The following is a 19983-nucleotide window of genomic DNA, read 5'->3' on the forward strand; positions in this document are numbered from 1 at the left end:
ATGTTCTTATTACACCTGGCTGCAATTTAGGAATAAATGTTCAGTAGCTGATTTTTAAGAACGTCATACTGAGTTCCTATTAATAAAGTAATAATACTAATTTGATCTATAAATTTCTTTGTATATTCAGGGATTTATTTAAGAAGCTGGTAGTCATGGAGGATTTTACAAAGCCATAAAAACTCAGCCTAGGCATAACAACAAATTATAATCCTTAAATATGCTTTCCAAGAATTTTTAAATTTTGTAGTGTTAGTAGTAACTTGTGATCTCTATGGCAAAAAAATCATGTGTAACAGCAAAATGTTCTTTATGATGGATGCATTTTGTGTTTTCCCTAGAAGTTGCCTGTTCTGGTGAGACAAGCTAAAAAGCAATACTTCTAACAATATATAAAAGTCATCATATTTATTTTAATTGTCTTATAGCATGGAGTTGAAATTGGATGTGAACTATTGAATTGAATTTATTCTAAATATTAAGTCAGTAGTTGCTTGAAACTTGCCCATGCTATAATGGCTTCTTTTTGAAGGAAACCTGAATTATTTTGTAAATAATACCACAAAATTTTGCCATTCACAACATTAGTTCATACGACAGTTTCAATCTCAACTTGCTTGCTTAAATATAGTATTTACAGAGATTTTAGACCCACTTCTGTAAAAAAAAAAAAAATCTTTAAAATGGTTAAATATACTTTTAAAAAAGGAGACAGCTAGTCCTCAAATTATTCACAGTAGAGTGTCAAGAATTCCAGAACGAGCTTTCAGAACTAATAATTATGAAAAAAACTGTAACACTAGAATACTAACAACTGTAGTGTTAGTGCAGGAAGTGTTTGTCTCACTAGCATTTCTTAGACTCGTAGAATCACAGAATGGTTTGGGTTGGAAGAAACTTGGTTCCAACACCACTGCCATGAGCAGAGGCTCATTCCAAAAGACCACATTGCTCAAGGCCCAACCTCAGACTCTTCTAAGGAACAGGGCAGCCATAGTTTCTCAGGTCGACCTGTACCTGTGCTTCACCACCCCCACATTAAATAATTTTTTCCTAATGTCTAATCTAAACCTACTCTCTGTCAGCTTGAATGTATTCCCCCCTGACCTGTCTGTCACTTCAAGCCCTTGTAAAAAGCCCCTTGCCATCTTTCTTGTAGACTCCCTTCAGGTACTGGATGGCTGTAGTTAAGTCCCAGCCTTATCTTTTCCAGGCTGAACAATCCCAATTCAATATTTGCTAATTTAGTTTAGCCACTGTGAGAACAGACATATAGATTTACATTATTTTACTTTCCATATTTTTAAACTGGCTTGATTCTGCTTCTTATTTCTACTAATATATTGATAATTTTTAAAGTATTTTTACTGACTTTATGCCCTGATTTAAAACTGAATGAAGCAAATGAAAAGATTTTCACCATTTCATTGGACTGTGGGATTAGGCTTTCTAATATTAGTAATATATATGTGATTAAATACAACTGGATTTTTAATAATAGCTGATTGTTGTTTTAACCATTTATATGAGATGTTCGCTTTCACAAACCTCAGTGGTTCTTAAAATATTGCTGCTTTAGCGTAGCAATATTAAGATATTGCTGCTTTAGCATAGCAGCATCAGTTTGTTTCCTAACTTGCATATTTCCAGTAATCTTAAAATATTAACTTGTTTATATTCCTATTTTGTCTTCTTATTTGATTGCATAAATATATACAAAAAAAGATTAAAATGTTGCACCAAAAAAAAATTGTTACAATTTTTTGATTAATGAAGCCAAGATACCAGCTCAAGCACAGTTCCACAAAGGCTATTTGTAGCTCCATTTACAGATGGAGATATTTTCTTTCTACCTCACCAAAAAATGTTTGCAAAAATGGCACCAAGTGGTTTGGCTAGAAACTTCCTTTTTGTTGCTTACATTCAAACAGTATGGTTTCAGAATACAAGTTTTTTTAGATATTATATACCTGGGTGGTGCATCCTCAGCTGTTCTCAAACACATAAATTCTCTGCAGTATGGCACATGCTGGTAAAAATACATGGAACATGTATCAAATGAAGAGCTATAGCAGTAGCTTTATTATTCTGTCTCCTCCCCAGTGCAAAGGTGAATCTATTTGGAAATCAGAATATTTGCAAAATGGTTCAAGTTGCTACAAGGCCCTGGGAGCAAAATTCTTGTCCTTGATTTTTCCACTCAATTTCACAGCCTTCTCTATGTCAGCCATTGAATGAAGTATTTGTTCTGTGAAAAAGCTATTTTCTTCCACACTACTATCTGCTATAGTAGAAGACTCCCCTACTCTTCCAAGTGCTTGTATGAGTGGATTGGGAGGGACAAAAATAGAGTTGATCTCCCTTCAAGAGAATTTCTTCTGAGCAAGTCTAGTTCATTGGATTTGTGTACTTTAGTGACCATACTGGTAATAAAAGTAAGTTCAAACTATCCAGAGTCATATTTCTGGCTGCAAATATCACAGAAATGTGCAATTTCAGGATACAATCTGCACTTTTCCTATTTTAAGCTTTGACTTTTGGGGATAAATTAAAGGAAAAGTTCTTCAACTCAGTCATTAGAGGCTCAGTCCTTTTACCCTGGCCTGCTTAAGAGTTCTCATGTTGACTTTAGTGAGTGCAGAATTCAGGACTTTAGCTGGCAGAATCCATTAGCTTAATGATGTTTCTTGTTGGTGGCAAGTTGGCTGTATTTTTCTAGTCCTCATTGATACCTTATGGTGACAAAGATGGCACAAATGTTTGACTCTATGAATGATCATGGATTTTCTTTGATTGGAAAGGTTTCAGAGAAGCCAGCCTGAAAAATTCCCTTTCGCTGTTTTTTGACACATGTAGGAGGAAAATGAATAACTGCCAGACCTAGATAAAATATTTATTTCTTTTGTGTGGTTTGGATGCCACCATAGCATTAAATGGCAATCAAAACTCTCAAGTGAATCGTGTTATAATTAGACAATGTGACCAAATATTTTCTTTTTATTCTAGTGATAATTCTTGGATAATATAGTCTTCATAAATGTGGAACGAATCCCTGTTAATATTGTTCAGGCTCAACAAGGTTGTGAGGTTGTGTTAGCCTTGTCCACAGACCATTCAAATAGATTGTGACTGCTTGCATGATATTAGTTCCACCATCAGCAGAATCAATAGCCAAAATAGCATTGACATCTGATGCTAGAAGTTCCTGACTGCAACAAGATCATTCTGCAGAAATTTCAATTGAGTAGATGGGAGGAAAATTCTAATAACACTTCTAGGATGGTTAAAAAAAGAAAAAGAGGGAGGTCACTTGGAAAAAAGTGTGAACTATATTTCCTGTGTTTTCTTTCTTAACTGAAAAAAAATTATCTGCCTTTGGTATGGTCAACACATGAAGGAATAATTGTATTCCTCTGTCTCAGAAAAGGCCTTGTATTTTTTCTGGGTTTTTTAAAAGTGTGAAATATTTCGTTAGTTTTAATGATAGCCTTTTGTGGTCTGCTTCAGATGAGGACCATCTGAAATTTTTTGCAACCATTCAGACAGGGCTGTCCAAGCTTAAAATAAATAGGTGTAATGACATAAATGATATCGTCTTAATGTCATACAAGGTCTCTCACAAAATATCTCTCTCTCACAAAATATCTCATTAAACCCATAGTCTCTGAGCTAAATCCAGAGGTACAGTGACCCAGGAACGAGGGCATATTGACCCAATGATTTTCTGGTGTCAGATCTGGAACACTCTCTTGCATTTAATCCCCATTTTTTGTCTAATTAATATTAAGAAATATGAAGCCTTTATAGGGTGATGCACCATTTTTTCCCTATGATTTTCTTGCTCATTAGTTTTGCATTTTTTCCTGCTTCTGAAGAGACATAATTACAACTGAGTTTATCATATCTAATGATTCTGCACATCATTCATTTCTTTCCATTTGTAATGAGCAGCCAGGGTCTTAACTATTATTAAACACCATGACAAGTCCACACTTCAATATTGAGGTGTTTAACATTGAGACACCCTTTTTAAAGCATCCTGTTTGTGTAAATCTGTAGGGTATAACGTTCACTTGCTTTTTAAGGAACATACACTTGCTGTTTTAATTTTTCATGCCCAGACATTTTATCATTCTCTAATTTCAGAAAATCTGTAAAGCTATAAACTGAGAATTACTGAGTTATCAGCTCAATCAAGAACAAATCAAAGCAGATATTAAAGTAACGTTATGGGGCAAGGGAAGAATATCCTGGAAGGAAATGACTATTTGCAGGAAGACCTAGATTTGTTCTACTGGCTTTGATATCCAATGCTGCTAATTTCCAAATTAATATCACTCTCATATATCTATTTTTGTCTGTGTTTCAGCTCTGTTTAAAAGGAAGGGGTAAGAGACTATTGTCTGAATCAGAAGTTTCCCTGTTGAAAGAAGGTAGAACCTTGAATATTAATGCAAACATGAGCATAAGATAAATAAAAAACAATTTTTCCACCTATTTACATATATTTTCATTATTCCTTCATGAGCATCTTCATTTTATCCAAGACATAACATTTCCCCACCTGTCTCCAGGGAAATGTTTTCACATGAAAACATAACTGCTTGATGATGCACCTAAGCATATTTTTTTTTTTCAATTAACTTTTGCCTTAAACATCACACATTTTATCTTTTACATATTTTTATTAATTGCTTATATTAAATTTCACACAGATATATACTTGAAATATAACATTAAAATTAGACAGTGACCTTGGTTTTTCAGAGGTAAAGTTAGGTTTCTGCAAGAAAAGTGTTGCACCCCAAGTTTTCTAGACTCCTAATTTGTGGTGATCTGTACAACTCTGGCAACACTTTTCATGTTATTCCAGACTACCTGAGAAGTAAAACTTTAACAGAGCTACTGAAATGAACCATGAATTTCTAGAATGAAATATTTTGAGGTTAAATGTGCTTGTATTACAAATTGATGTTCTGAGCATAATTTGGAGTGAATTATCCTAAGGTAAATATTTAGGTCAAATTACTTTTAATTTGAAGTGTGAGCAAGAAGCCTAAGTAAAGAGAGTGCAGTAATGAATGAGACATCTGCCAACACAGCAGAGCAGCAAAATAGTGCAGACACAGGCATAGTCTTGCTGTCTTGCAAGGAATGGTTTAGAAAGCCCTGGGGGAGAAAGAGCTGGAGGTGGGAAGCAGAACTGAAGCCATTGTGGAGAGGAAGAAGTTACACTCTTCCTGTTATGACAGGAAATGCAGACAAATGTGCTTCCTGACCATTTGCTCAGCAGGGAATGAAATATTCTTTGACCTTTACCTTACGAACATTTTAGCAGCACAGAACTTATAAACATGTTTTTTACTATAAACATATGTTTGTACCTGCCAGAACTGGTGATAGCATACAAAAAAAAAAAAAAAATTTTTTTTAAAGTCAGCTTTTTTGTGTATTGTATCAGCTACTCTGTATTTGAGATTATCTTTTTTGCCTACAGTTTGTACATATCTGTCTATAAAGGCCTTAATCATATCTCTCTATTCAGCAAAAGGAAGTGAAGCATCAGACATTAGCCTTTCTTATTCTTTCATTCCTATTTGGTCTAAGTTAAAAAGAGAAGCATATTGATACTGGCTGACCTCGTCATTTCTGAGGTTGCTGGATCATCTTTAATTAATATATCTTTCAATTTTATCCCTCCTTTCTTTTTTTACACAGGAAAAGCTTACAGGATTGACCCTCATGACTTGGATTTGGGCAGACTGAATAGTATCACTACTTTAAATATTTGATCTGGTATTTATGTGCAAAGATTCTAAAAATGTGGTGTAACATACAAAACCTTCTTTTTTTATAGGGGTTAATCATGAACATTTTATTTGTTATGGCTATAATTTTAGAGCATCCTCTTAGAACTCCTCTTTATCTGGACTATTCATCAAGTCCTAGCACAATATGCTTGGGGCTTTCTGGGACAATAGCTCATTTACCAGCATAAATCAATACTGTCTCATCTCTGTAAGTTATGCTGGAGGGTTATAAGAACATGGAAGTAGTCTGCTGAAAGTCTTTCATTTAATGCTGTATGCCCAACTATTGCATAAAGGAAGGTTTGTCTAGATCGAATTCCGCACTGGTGCTGTTTGCCGCTCCCATTAGAGAGTTATTGTAAAGATTTCTTCAGCCAGACCTCTTCATATGACAAACAGTTCTAAACAAAAATCAGAGGAAAATAAGAGGAAAAAGGGAAGAGAGAATATGACAATAGTTTTTGCCTCACCAGTAGTTATTTGATGTTTCAACAGGATAGGCTTAGATGCCTGGCAGTGACATTTTAGTGAAGAGCTCCTCTGATTACATATGGCTAACTTGGCCTTATGTTTGAAGTTCAGTAGACTGCTCAAGTAGTACATGTTTATCACATACATCATATCTACTGTGCTTCCTCTAGTCCCTGTGTCAGAAATTCAGACATTCCAGACAAAATGTGGACAAACAGATAACATTTCTTTTTGACAACATGGTGCCATTATCAGATATTTCTGTGTATTGGTGATCTCTTTTCTTCACATGTTTAATGGCGGAAAATCTATTTGGGATGCATTTGTGAAAATTCTGTGTCTCTCATTTTCCTATGTCATCAGCTATGTATCTGTGCAGTCAGAACAGAAAGAAGTAAGGAGAGAACTGATATTCTGACACTGGCTGGACTGAATCTTGAAACATCATGGGACTGCTACTTTGGAAACAGTGTTAACTCATATGCTGTGACAGTGGCTTATATGGAGTGGTGTTATGGTTCAGCTTCTCGTAGTTTGTGAGATTTCAGAAAAAATTACTCGAAGAACCCAAATTAAAACTAAAACTAAACTGAACTGAACTAAACTAATCCCAAACCAACTCCCATCAAAAGACACACATGGCAAAAAATAATGTATCCTTAAAGTTGTATTCATTAAATGAGAATATTTATGGATGCTTCTGCTTCTTTACTGGTATATTAAAATCTATAAGAAGTAAAAAATTGTTGTTATGAATTTACTTAAAGAAACACTATTTCCACTTGTGAGCATCCCCATTTACAAATCCCAGAGCTAAATTAAAATTTAGACAGAAGAAAGAATTTGTAATTGCAACAAAGTGACAGTACCTTCTAATTTATATCATTTAAGTAACTAAATCAGTATAATAACTATCGTTTTAAGACAAACATAAAAGACTAGTGCATTTTGAGTTAATGCAAAGAGATAAAATTAGGTTATTTTTGGTAGGATTCAGAAATAATTTTGGTAATCTCCACACCCTGCTCTTTTGCAATATATATAAAACAATACATTCAAGCATCTCAAACAAGTATTTAAAAATTGTATCATTGTCAAAAAACTCATGTTTTATATACACATGCTTAAAAAGATTTTAAAACCATTGAATATTGGCCTCCTATCTGTTCCACTTCCACTCCACTTTAATTTTTCATAATTTTCACCCTGTCATTATAAAGTATTCTATCACAAAAGGACCTCCTAAACTGCCTATCATTCTCCTAAAAAGAAGTAGATTTTTTTACCTGAAAAATTGCAAATTAGCAGTGATTTAGTTAGCAGGGATAATTAAGCATATGTTCATTAATATTGTCAGGAAATAACATGTAATGATTTGATTCTTGCTGCTGAAAAAATTAATGTTACAGAGATATTAAAGAGTGTGCATTTTTGGAGGTATCTTATTTGAAATATGTTGATGAATTTTCTCATTTTTTGTATGTTTTCCTTCAGTGTCACTAGCACTGTTTATGTCAATGACAACTTGACATTGTCAGTTGTTATATGACACTACTGAGTATTTTGAACACAAATTATAATTACAAGACTATATCAACACATGAAATTTTTGGTGATGTAGCTACAGTTTCTGTGTTCATGACAATGTGACTGTCTTGTTGATTCTCAGCACTAAGTCAGTTCAAGCATAATCAGAGATTTTTCAGTGAAAATTCTACATTGCCTACCAACTAGACAAAAGAGAAGTTTTAAATAACTTATGCAATGTTTACCTCTCAACAAAACCTTTTCAATACTAGAATATTATCTGCTACCTTAGAGAATATTTGTTAGATGGTGTTTAATTTTAAAATTTCTTAGTGTGGACTAGAATGGTTAACATAGCACATGGCGAACAAATTGGACAAATAAAGTTAAGGAATAAAAATTTGGTTTATTTATATTGCTCACAAAAGTATTTTGGCATATGGCGTATTCATCTTCCTTATGTAGCCACATAGAAGAATGCATGCAAAAAGGTAATTTTATTTTTTAAATGGCTTGAAGAATATTAGTAATTTTTTCTGAAGTCACTGATATGACATTTCAGTATACATTTGAAAAGTTCTCTATTATAAACTGTTATAAAAATATAATAAATATCATCTATGTATATGGATTTTGCATGTGTTAAGATAAACCACTATGAATTACATATTCAAAAATTAAAATTCCAAATCACAAGTAGTGAAACAGAAGTAGACACAATTGGCTTTAATTCATTAATTATCAGTTACAGAAGTCATTATCTGGTCAATTTAGAAAATATAAGAAGATCAAGAAATTAAAACCATATCATGGTTTTAATTCAGAGCAATTATGATTATATATTAAAGAAAGAGAAAATTAAGATCTATATTATTCATTGTTCTGGTTTGTGGGGTTTTTTCACAAAAATATATTTCTAGAAAATATAACTCTAACCAGTATCATTCTGGTGATAAGTATTATTAATTAAGTATCTGCTGTGCAGCACAGCCAGGTGGTTTTTCAAAATAGTAAGGAGTTTTACCTAACAGTAAACACAAACACTGGCTTTAAGGCTATTGTTGTACTGGGGTGGACTTGAATGAAAAGTGTGCTAAATGCAGAGATACTCCAACTACAGCACTGTGGTCAAAAAGTTGACTGAAAGGCATATTAGATGCAGAAAAATATTTTGAATTAGTACATTTTATTTTCTGTATCACTAATTATTTCTAAAATGAGCTTATATATATATATATATATATATATATATATATATATATATATATACGCATAACTATATATTTTTATATATCATTCAAACATTTCATTGTATTTTTCTGTAATCAGAGAAATCATTAAAGGAGTATTTTGAAGACAAGGAGATTATTATTATTATTATTGTTATTATTATATTATTATTATTATTATTATTATTATTATTATTATTATTATTATTATTATTATTATTATTATTATTATTATTATTTAGAATTTGAGTGAAGTTTTGTTACCTATCTCATTATTCATTCCAAATATCAAAAGTCATGATAAACAAATTTAGAAAGAACTGTGAATTACGCATACGTGAGACTAGTGCTGTAGAATGTGTTTTTTTTAAATGCTTGAATAATTTTGAATTAAAATTGAATAAATTTTTTCTTAACAGTATGTTGACTGAAGTTAAAATTATTGAAGTTAAAATAAAAGGAATTACATTTGGTATTCCTTTGGGAGAATAAGTATTCACAGTATGGGCACAAAACCTCATCTTTCTGAGAGAATCTAACAAATAAGGATTAGCAATACTTTGAAAGTCACATTTTCCTTGGCCTAACATGTTGGGATTTTAAGGTAGTCTGGGGTTACACTTAGCATTAGCTTGTGACAAGTGTAACAAGAAGTGTGACAAGAAGTGTGACAAGAAGTGTAACAAGTTAAAACAGAAGCCACATGAATCTCACACAGACAAATCTTCTTGCCTTAGCATTAATGTGCAGAGGTGTCACTGTTTATGGGTATATAAGGGATGGTAGCAGCAAATGTAGAATCAGGCAGACCTATAAACTTGGTTGTGTGCCTGTCCTTGACATACCAAGTACCTTGACCATGTGTTAAATTCAACTACAGGCTTAGCAAAACTATTTTTATTTCAAAAATTCTTGTCAATGAAAAATATGTAACAGAAATTGCACATATGAAGAAACAGAGGAGAAAAATTCAACCATACAATTAGTTTAAATAACACTTAGTAGTTTTATGTTTCATGGCACATGTCTTACTGGAACTTGTAACCTTGTGCAGAAAAGCAGATAAAAAATTGTTTGATGTGCAGGTCTTTCATTGTCAAAACAGTCCCCATGGAAAATTACGGTTTTGAAGAGAATAATTATAATTTTCATAGTGCCTGGATTTTGCATTATGTAGGGGCATTAGCTGGCCTACTGAGAACTTACAAGCACATCCCTATTTCTTTCCTATATAATATGACCTAAAGCCCTTTGTACTAAAAATGCCATAACATACTCCTAAGCATATGGCTTGAAATGAAATAAAATATGATAAAATAAAATATAAAATAAAATATGTGAGTGTTCAGGAAAGACTTTGTTTCAAAGGCTGCTGACCAGATATTTTCTTATTTCATGCTTTATAATTCTCTTTTCTCATGAGTGTCATTTTTGACACTAGATATTTCTTAAAAAGTATCATGGGTGTGTTTATATGAGCAATATATCTCTTTTGCAATACTTAAATGCTTTTTAAATAACTTTTTTTCTTCAAAGGTAGCAGGAGTTGGAGGTCTTGAAATCAAAGTCAATTGCTATCAGAATAAAAAAATCAGAATTGACTGCACTTTTTCAAAGTATTTACAGCTGCTCATCTGGCGTGCATTTTGCGAATGTTGATAGGAAAGATGTATGCCGTCTAAAAGACATCTGAATTTAAAAGTTAGTGTTGCAGCATCAACACTTCATAGCACCAGTAAATGAAAATACCCCATGGTCCTTACCTGTATCTCAAGTTTCATGCAATGAAATACATACAACCATGCATATATATCCTTTTTTGGAGCTCTTTTATGTTTATTGATTTGTCTTCTGAGCATGTTCAATTTAAAGACAAAGCAGTCGGACATTATAGTTCAGAAAAAAGGAGAAAGACTACAGAGAGCAACTTGTGGATTTCTGATGGACCTTTTTTGCTTTTCTTTCCAGGTGACTTTTACGAAGAGGAAATTTGGGTTAATGAAGAAGGCTTATGAGCTTAGTGTTCTGTGTGACTGTGAGATTGCTCTAATCATCTTCAACAGCACCAACAAACTGTTCCAGTATGCCAGCACGGATATGGACAAAGTGTTGCTGAAATACACGGAGTATAATGAGCCACATGAGAGTCGAACAAATTCAGATATTGTTGAGGTAAGACTTTCTGTTTTGCTCTGAGATTGAGGTGCTCCAAGTAGATTATACCTTCAAGTGATGTAGCAGCAGAAGAGCAGAACAAGACAGTGGTGTATTGGCTTGAGCATTGGAGGTGACAAAGCCAAAGCTGCAGGAAATCCACATCTTTTGTGAGCAGTTTTATCCGAGTCTTGCAGAAGCTTCTGCAAAGGGATTTTTGCTCCCTATTTTCCAGGTTTCTGTGCTGCTTTGTCCCTTTGTTGCATTAATCCTCTCCATGCCTTGACCACTACCTACCAGCTGAATCTCCTGCTTGTCTCCTAGTCTCTTCCAGGGACAGGCTCTCCAGAAGACATTGCGTACTTTGTCTCCATAATCAAAAAGTTATAATATTGTCTATCCAGGAGGATTGTCTCCACAATCAAAAGGTTATAATGATGTCTATCCAGGAGGCATTAAGAATACATTGTAAAAGATGTGGAAGAAGATTTAGAAACATTTGTTGGTGGAATTTGACTGCTTTTTTTACCTTTTTGATTTTTACAGAGGGTGTCTAATAAAATGCAAAAGAAAAGTTGATTGACAATCTGCACAGTAAAAATATATCAGCTATTCGCACAGAATATTGTTACTATAATATTAATAGTCACAGTATCACTGACATAGTGTCAGAATGCTAGAAACACTGTTTCTTTTTTAATTATAAGGAGCAGGTTTTTATTTGCAATCACTAAAAATTATTAATTTAAATTTAAAATTTTAAAATTTAAGCTTCTAATATTTGTAGAAAATTCAGTTTACTTCTCAATCCCATTTGGATTCAAGCTATGCAAAATACATGAAGCCTTCAATGATCTTGTTGTTATTAACAAAGCACTCATATCTTAGACAGATATCTAAAACATGAGTTATGTGACCTATAGAATTTCTGTTTTTAAAGTGCATGATGATAATGGTATCAATTTAAAACATAATAGAAGGATGATGACATATCTTAAGGGTCAGTGAAAATGTACTTCTGAATATGTTGATGTATATACTTAGTTTACTCCAGATATTTATAAAGTTAGTTTCAGACTTTTGAATGATCTTGATATTGTCTGAAATACAACTTTGATACTTTTGGAATCTTCACCAGGGTTAGTCAAGTTTTTGAGACTAGCAATGTAAGATAGTGAATTATTTATACATAAAATATTTAAAAGGATACAAAGTTCTGTATAATTAAGATTTTTATACTTGTTACAGAGTCACGGTCACACCACCTTAGATGGGCAAAGACTGTACACAGGAATATATATCACTTGTCTTTCTATCCTTATGTCAGTATCTAGGAAGTTACTCTTTTGCTTCCCTCCTTATTTCCCCCAGATTCTGTCCTCATTAGAAGAGGGAGAGGTTCTGACAGCAAAAAAATTTATATGAGTTAAGACTAGGAGGAAAGCGCATAATTTCTTCCTCCTCTCCATCCTTTCTTTTCCTCTCTTACTTCAGATCTTTGTATGGGCATGAAGCTTTTCCTGTCACCCAGATCTGGGAAGCCCAAAAGAATTCAAAGTCTATGCCCAGAATAAAGTCCTGTCCTCTTTTAGTGGTGAACAGCCAGAATATCCTTAGCAGAAGAGTTTCCTATGATATCTTTTCTTTTTCCTACAGGCTTTTTTGTGGAAATAGGTGGAAATACAGTTGGGGATTTATTGCTTGCTTTACAATGAATGAATACTTCTTATCATAAGGACAATGGTTTTCCAAGAATCCTAAGTGAAAACTTAAAATTAAAAATAATGTTGAAATTTTCAGAAAGAGAATTCACTGCACCAGCAAAATCCCTTTCTGCATAAACAGTGGGCCAATTTGGATAGGTTGATCAGCAGTTTTGCATACAGATGTGTATTATCTGTCTATACCCAAGATTTGGTGGGCAACTCTTTTCTCTTTTCTGAAAGGAATATAAAAATTGAAAAAAAATGTTATTTAAATTGAACAATAGACATAAAAGGCCAAATTAAATGAATGCTCTATCAGCTCTCAGTTTGATTTTCTGTTACATTTTTCTATGTTCTGCCTGTAACATAAAATATTTAAACCATATCAGTACTGGCACAGTTTAAGAATCCAAGGAGTCTTTCTCCAGCGCGTAGGTTTTGAACTAGAATTCCATATTATTCCAATGCCTTTAATGGATAATGAACATCACAGTTACAAGTACAGTGGAGGAGAGAGCTTTGATAAATAGCTTGACTCTTAGTGCAGTTTGGGTATATTTTCAGGTACAGGATAAAAATATGCCACACATTTAAGCATTTTAATTGATCCATTAATTGGATCAATTACACTTTACACATATTTTCCTTGTAAGGAGTCCATCTTCTTTTCTATTTCAGGCAGCTAGATTCCACACATAAAAGTTTTTAATCTTGTCTTCCAGAGCAACCAACAGCTGCTGAGAATTAGCCAATATTATTAAATCTGAGCATTTTAAACTAAATGTCTATTCAATAACTACATTTTCAGCAGATGATATGGCCATAGCTCTGCTCTTAGATTTCTGCACCGTATTTTTTAGGCAGATCTATGAAAATTTGAAATAAAATCATGACTATATAAAGGTCTTCAATTTAGTATCCAATTTCTGTTCACATTCAGCATTAATATTAACTATTTAGTTACTTTTAAGTTGTGGTAGAACTGTTTTATCTGTCATTAAAATATGGTGTAAGTTATTTGAACTACTATATTCAAAGAAAATTAAAAGAACAGCTCTCTAATATGTAGTTAATTACTTTTAAGTTAAACCACTGTTATTCAAATACCAAAATTACATAACTTTTCTTGTAGATCTGGCTAAACCAGTTAACTTTATTAAGCAAAGGTTTTCAATATAATTAGTGGGATTAATTATATTAAGCATTTATGAAAAAGTGAGTCTTCAGGCCATAACTTGTTACTTAAAGTAACAAGTAAAGAAGAAAACACAGTCATATATCTAACAAACATCACACTGCTTTTTAACAGAAAATTGGTTCCACCCAATTTAGAGGTATATGATATCAATAAATCTATCTTGAAAAAAAATGGAACGCTAATAGAGAATTGTAAAGGCCAGTTACTGCTATTCTTTGAGGTTTTCTTGCTTAATGATTTAAAAGAACTCTTACTTTCTTTACATATGTATAAATTTTATTTGCATGCAATAAATATAACTGAGATGACGTTTCCAGTTGCTTCATCAAAACAAAGTTGATTAACGTGCTATTTGATATATCTGAGTTCTTTATGTCACCAAAATTGTCTACCAGGTGAATGTGTTTCAGTTAAGACCCAGTAAATATGCCTACAACATACATGGGCAAGTAAAGGTCAATATGTACTCATGAAGGAGAAAATAGATGCTTTCTACACTCACATTTATCCATTCCAAGCAACCGTGACAGTTATTGTGCATGGAGATATGCATTAATTCTGGGAAACAAACAAACCAAACAAAAAAAGCCAACAAAACAAAATCAACCAAACAAAACAAGGTATATTCTGAAACTTCTGTTTAGCATTAACTGGATTCTTAAATTTGAAGCCATTATGCCCTCACCCAAACTATTCATACCACAGTCATTCATTCAATTTACCTCCTGTTAAAAATTGAGCATTAATTGCTGGATTTAGTAAATCTTTTAAGGAACAGCAGAAACTCTGGTGAATTCACTTAACACAAAGGAGAAATATAACATTTCATCTTTATGCTAACCTCCAAGTGTGTGCGTAAGTTCCAACAATAATATATCCAGCATAATTGTATAAGACTATGCAATAACTTACTTTTGGAAGTAGGGAAGAAAAAAACGTCAGCATTTTACAAAGTCAAGTACAGTCAATACATTAAGTATTCTTTGGATTTATTAGAAATGAGGCCAGATCCTTTTCTTCTTTCTATAAAACAGAAGTGGATGTATCACAACTTATGTTAGTGATAGCTCACTGCTGTGATTAACAATAATCCAGTTCTGCAACACTGTAAGCTCACTACTTAGGAGTTCAGGAAGGACCTCAGCCTTAAATGGAAGGGTACAGATTTCAGAGCAGGAATCTGGGGAAAATTTTGTTGCAAATATAATTAAAAGTCTAACTATGCTACAGAAATCTGTTGTAATTCTTCATCTAAGCCATCAAGTCTTTGCTGATTTAAGGTGAAACCTCCTGCCTGTTTTCTCTCTCATTGTCCCTTTTTAATTCTCATTTCTTTCATGTCAAAGCATCAGCTACTGTCTTAGCTTTAGAAGACCTCTAGTAGTTTTCACTAACTCTTGGTTTTGATTCAGTTTCTGGTATACTCAGTTTAATATTCTGACCCTTGCTCTGTGTGCACATAAAACATTCTTCCACAAATCACCCACTGCTTTAACTTTCAGCTCTTTTTAAACCCTCAATCCATCCGTTTATTTGACCCTGCTGCTCTTTCTCCACCTGACTTCTCTTCATCTGCTGATTCAGTGGTCACTACCTTTAGTTCAAGTTTCCTTGCTAGGTCAGCCCTTTCAAATTCATCCCTATCTTCCATTTTCAGGCAAACATTCATCCATCTCCTCAGTTCCCCTTACCATACCACTAATCACTAAGAAAAAAGCAAACCACTGACTTCATTCATCTTTCTCTTTGCTAACTGAGGTTCTGTGTTATAAATGCTAATCATCCACCAAGTATCTTAATTTTGTGAAGTTCACTGCATAAAACTGCTAATTTGTATGCATGCACAGACATCAGTGTGATCTTTGCAGGTCTCCATTACCTCATTACCTTACAAAAAATTCTTCCGTGAGCTCAGTGTCTTGTTTGAAATATCTCTTATTACCTGTTTTTTGATTTATTTTTTTTTTCTGGTACACGTCTTCAACTTCTTTATTTCTCTCTCTCTGTCTCTCTCTCTCTCTTTTTTTTTTTTTTTTTTTTTAATCAAGTGTTAGAAAGATTTTATGGTCCTCAACATGGATTTTTACATATAGAAAAATACCAGCTCCTGCAATATACTGGTATATCTTTCTGCTTTAATAAAACCTTAACCTCATTTGACTTTTCATCTATACACTATCTTACTCTGTTAGGGATTGATTTTCCATTAAACTTGGCGGTCCTCCATCCTCTTTTGCTTCCTCTTTTTCATTAGTTAAGTTTGGAAAACTTGGATTGGGTAAACTCTTGCTTTTTGTGATAGTGAAGATTTAATCAAGAATTAATCTGAAGTATTCTAGGGAGTAAGTTATTTTAGAGACATTGTGATGGTGTTGCAGGTTTCCCAGGGTAAAACAAAAGAAAAAAAACCAAAAACAAACAAGCAAAAAAAACCAACAAAAAAGCAACAACAAAAAACCCAAATATAAGTAGTTATAATTTGCAATAATATGTCACAGTTTTAGTTTATATATTATAGATTATTTTTTATGGATAATGAGCATCTAGTGTTGTCCTTTTAATTTGTTTTGCACACATGTTCATCCTCTAGTAACTGTTGGTGAATTGACCCTCCACAGAGTATTTTCTCCTTTCCGGTAGACTTCTGTATTTGGTGAGGGAGAACAGTCTTAACATGGTAGAAGAAATGTATGCCATTCGCAGTTGCATTTTCCTCTAAAAGGAAGAAGTGAGGTTCTGAACATGTGAAATTCACCCTGCAGATTGCTCATCCTTTGTGTTTTACAACACACAATCTTCAAAGACCTTAACGTTAAGATAGCAAGGAATAAAGTAATACCAAAACCTATAAGGCAGTGGAATTCAGATTCTTTTTATTGTGTGCTTTTTTGTGGGCTAAAAAAAACATTGTTACACTGAAAATAAAAAAAAATGTGTCTGATAAAAACATTCAATTAGTGATGGCAATTCAGTCTTCTACAGATTTGTAGAAAAGCAAGTTTAAACTGAAAATCCAGTTGCTTTTAGTATGGCTAGCCACGTGTTAATTGGCATACTTTTGTTGGCATGGTCTATTGTTCAATTTTAAATCTACTTGAGGGACATGAGTTAAAACTTAGTACAGCTTTAGCACAGTAGAAGGTTGAAGTTGGTGAGAATGGCAGTCAGGTGGCCATGGGCAGTATTTGTGCCAGAGAGGAATGCAATGGTCCTGTTTTGCTCCTGGTCTTTCTGCATATTATCCCATCAATCCTTACAGATGTGCTGTGGGTTCTATTGCACATTAGGTTTAGTCACTTGATGTGGAAGTACTGAATGGGATAAAGAGAAAAGAAGTTTTCTTCTGTCAATTATCTCTAAAGGTCATAGAGCTAATGACTAGCTAGAAGGTTAATTAGATTCTAAAAGCCTCTTCATATCAATTAAGACGCTTATCTGTATATTCATAGTAAATAAGCCCATACAATCTTGAAATGTTCTCTTTTTAGGAAAAGTAAGGCAACTGTTGTAGCTTGTTTAAATGTAATAAGTGTATTTTCTTCTCTTGTCATTGTAACATAATATTGCATATAAACAAGCTGTGAAATACACATAAAGTCAGCTCTTGAGCTGCTGAAATCAGGGGATTTCTTTCAGCTACTGTGGGCTGAAGATCTGGGACAGTATGGAAAGTAAGCCTGTATGTAAGAAAGGTTATTCAGGGTGATCTAAAGACAGTACAGTGTATTGGATACTGCCCTGGACTAGAACTCATGAGACTTCGGTTTTATTAATAGCTTTGCCAGATACTGTTTTGTGACCTTGTGTAAGTCACATTCCTCTTAATGCTTCAGTTTCACTATCTGTGAAATGGGGATAACATTATTGATTTCCTTCGTAAATTGGTTGAAGACCAGTTGTTAAAAAAATAGCTAGTGGTACCACTTTCACAGGACAGACATTTGAAAAGAGCCATCAAAGGCCGAAAATTTCCTTTGGGTGACTATTTAGGCTTTTTAAATGCCTGTGTCCATTTTCATTTTTAGAAAATACAAACACAAACATTATTGCCAACATAATGTATGACAAAACCAAAGGACTGAATGCAAGATCTTCAGCATTTTTTCCTTTGGTCTTTGTTTGCCAATTAAGTACTGAGCCTTTGAAAAATGTGTTTGTAAATTAATGTCCTCGTGTGAGTTTTTTCTGTTTTTCCCAAGCATGCCTGGTTAAAAAATCTCAGAGAGAAAAATATCTTGTTTTCAAAAGTTTTACAAGTCTGTACATTTTATCCATCTTGATTTCATTTTTTTAAGTAACTGCTTTAGAAATAAATCTATTCTAAACAAAAGCTGACATTCTTATCCAATCTTATTATTCCACAAATTTGGGATTCATGTAAATAGTAGATCTTATAAGACCACAAGAAAAACTTCAAAGCTAGGAAACTGTGTATGACAATTCTATTTTATCCAAAGTAGTCCTTCAATGGAACTGCTGTTCCAGTCACTGAGAGTGTCCTAAGTAGTCCTTCTACTGCACTGATTAGGTTGCATTTTATTCCCTTCCTCCCACTTATCCTCATGAGATTTTTGACTCTTCATACTCCCAGGCTATTTTCAAGCTCTCCTTGATAATTCTGCATCTCCTTGTTCCTCTGCATTTAATAAGCCAGAGACTTCAGTTGCTATGCAGTCTAGAAGAAGAAAAGCAGAGGGTTAAAATTAATTCAGTGTGTGAAAAAATGTGGCAACAGTAATGTTGCACAATTAATTTTTTCATTTTGATTTATCTCGAAAGAATCAGAAAATTTTTCATTAGGATTTATTTCGTCAAGGATTTGGTTAACAGGAAACATAGCTTGTAATGCTAAATGAAAGAAAAGCCACTCACCTATGAGCTGCTTTTCCAAATGTGGAAGAAGAGAGAAGGGACAGAAAAAAATAAAATGGATCCAAAGTTAATTATTCTGAAGCACATGGTACATGACAGGCTTCTTTTGAGTGTATTTAGGGAGTGATCTGGACATCATGTTTTAACATTTTTGAGGCTCATGTAATTTTGGTTTTTATTTCTTCTTTTGTTGTTTTGTAATATTTTTATAATATATTAATGACTTAATAAATTTTTTTATGAATTGTTGCAAAAATGCTGAAATGATGGAAGTGAAAAATATGTTCAGAATATAATAATGTTTCAAATTTTCCATTCTTCCTTTTTTTTGCCAAACTGGAATCTTAAAGCTGTATTCTTAGAACAAGGTCTACTTCACATATCACTCTTTCTTTCCCCAAAATATTTTATATCTGGCTAAGGAGCTGGAAATATCTTAGATGACTGTGTAACATTCTCAGACCTTAATAGCTCCAAAATTTTATTCCAATCTAGTCACTGAGGAACATTCTTTGCTTTTGTAATCACTGTCTCACATAGTAACAGCTTGTTGTATTTTGGTCTGTTTGCCAGAGGGTAGGTTTATTTTTAAATCCCTGAACTCTGAATTTTCTTTATTTTTCCAAGATTGGAAGCAGCTGAAATGCCTGAAGTTACAGGTTGAAGGGCTTGCTTCACAATATGAGATGGGAAACCTCATTCCCTCCTCCCTGTGTTGTTCTTTTTTTAAATTTTTTCCTAACGATGTCCCTTAACTGCTATTTGACTAAAAATAGAACACTGTCTCACTAAAAATAGCTTGCCACTCAGTCTTGCCAAGGAAAATGGAGAGGAATAGGCGTGGAATAGAAGGGTGAGTAATCCAGCTCTATTCATTCACAGATCCCTCTGAGAATGCAGGCGATGATAAAGTGCCCTCAAAAAACCACAGGCCTGACTTGCTCTCTTCAGACTCCAAGGTGCCAAAAAACATTTTAGCCCAGGATATACTTTTTCTTCCTCATGGATCATAAACA

The 19983-nt window shown here is 33.4% G+C and overlaps 1 protein-coding gene across 17 annotated transcripts in view; it reads left to right on the top strand.

Annotated features, from left to right (window-relative positions):
- The window catches only part of MEF2C (myocyte enhancer factor 2C), a 118291-nt gene that overhangs the window by 44893 nt on the left and 53415 nt on the right, over positions 1 to 19983 (top strand). For all 17 annotated transcript variants that reach the window (XM_032744473.3, XM_041711367.2, XM_032744469.3 and 14 more), the window contains one exon: positions 11006 to 11209. In XM_032744473.3, the coding sequence (XP_032600364.1) occupies positions 11006 to 11209 (204 nt within the window). The remainder of the gene's footprint in view (positions 1 to 11005; positions 11210 to 19983) is intronic.

The sequence above is a fragment of the Taeniopygia guttata genome, chromosome Z, assembly GCF_048771995.1.
Source record: "Taeniopygia guttata chromosome Z, bTaeGut7.mat, whole genome shotgun sequence".
Lineage (NCBI taxonomy): Eukaryota > Metazoa > Chordata > Aves > Passeriformes > Estrildidae > Taeniopygia > Taeniopygia guttata.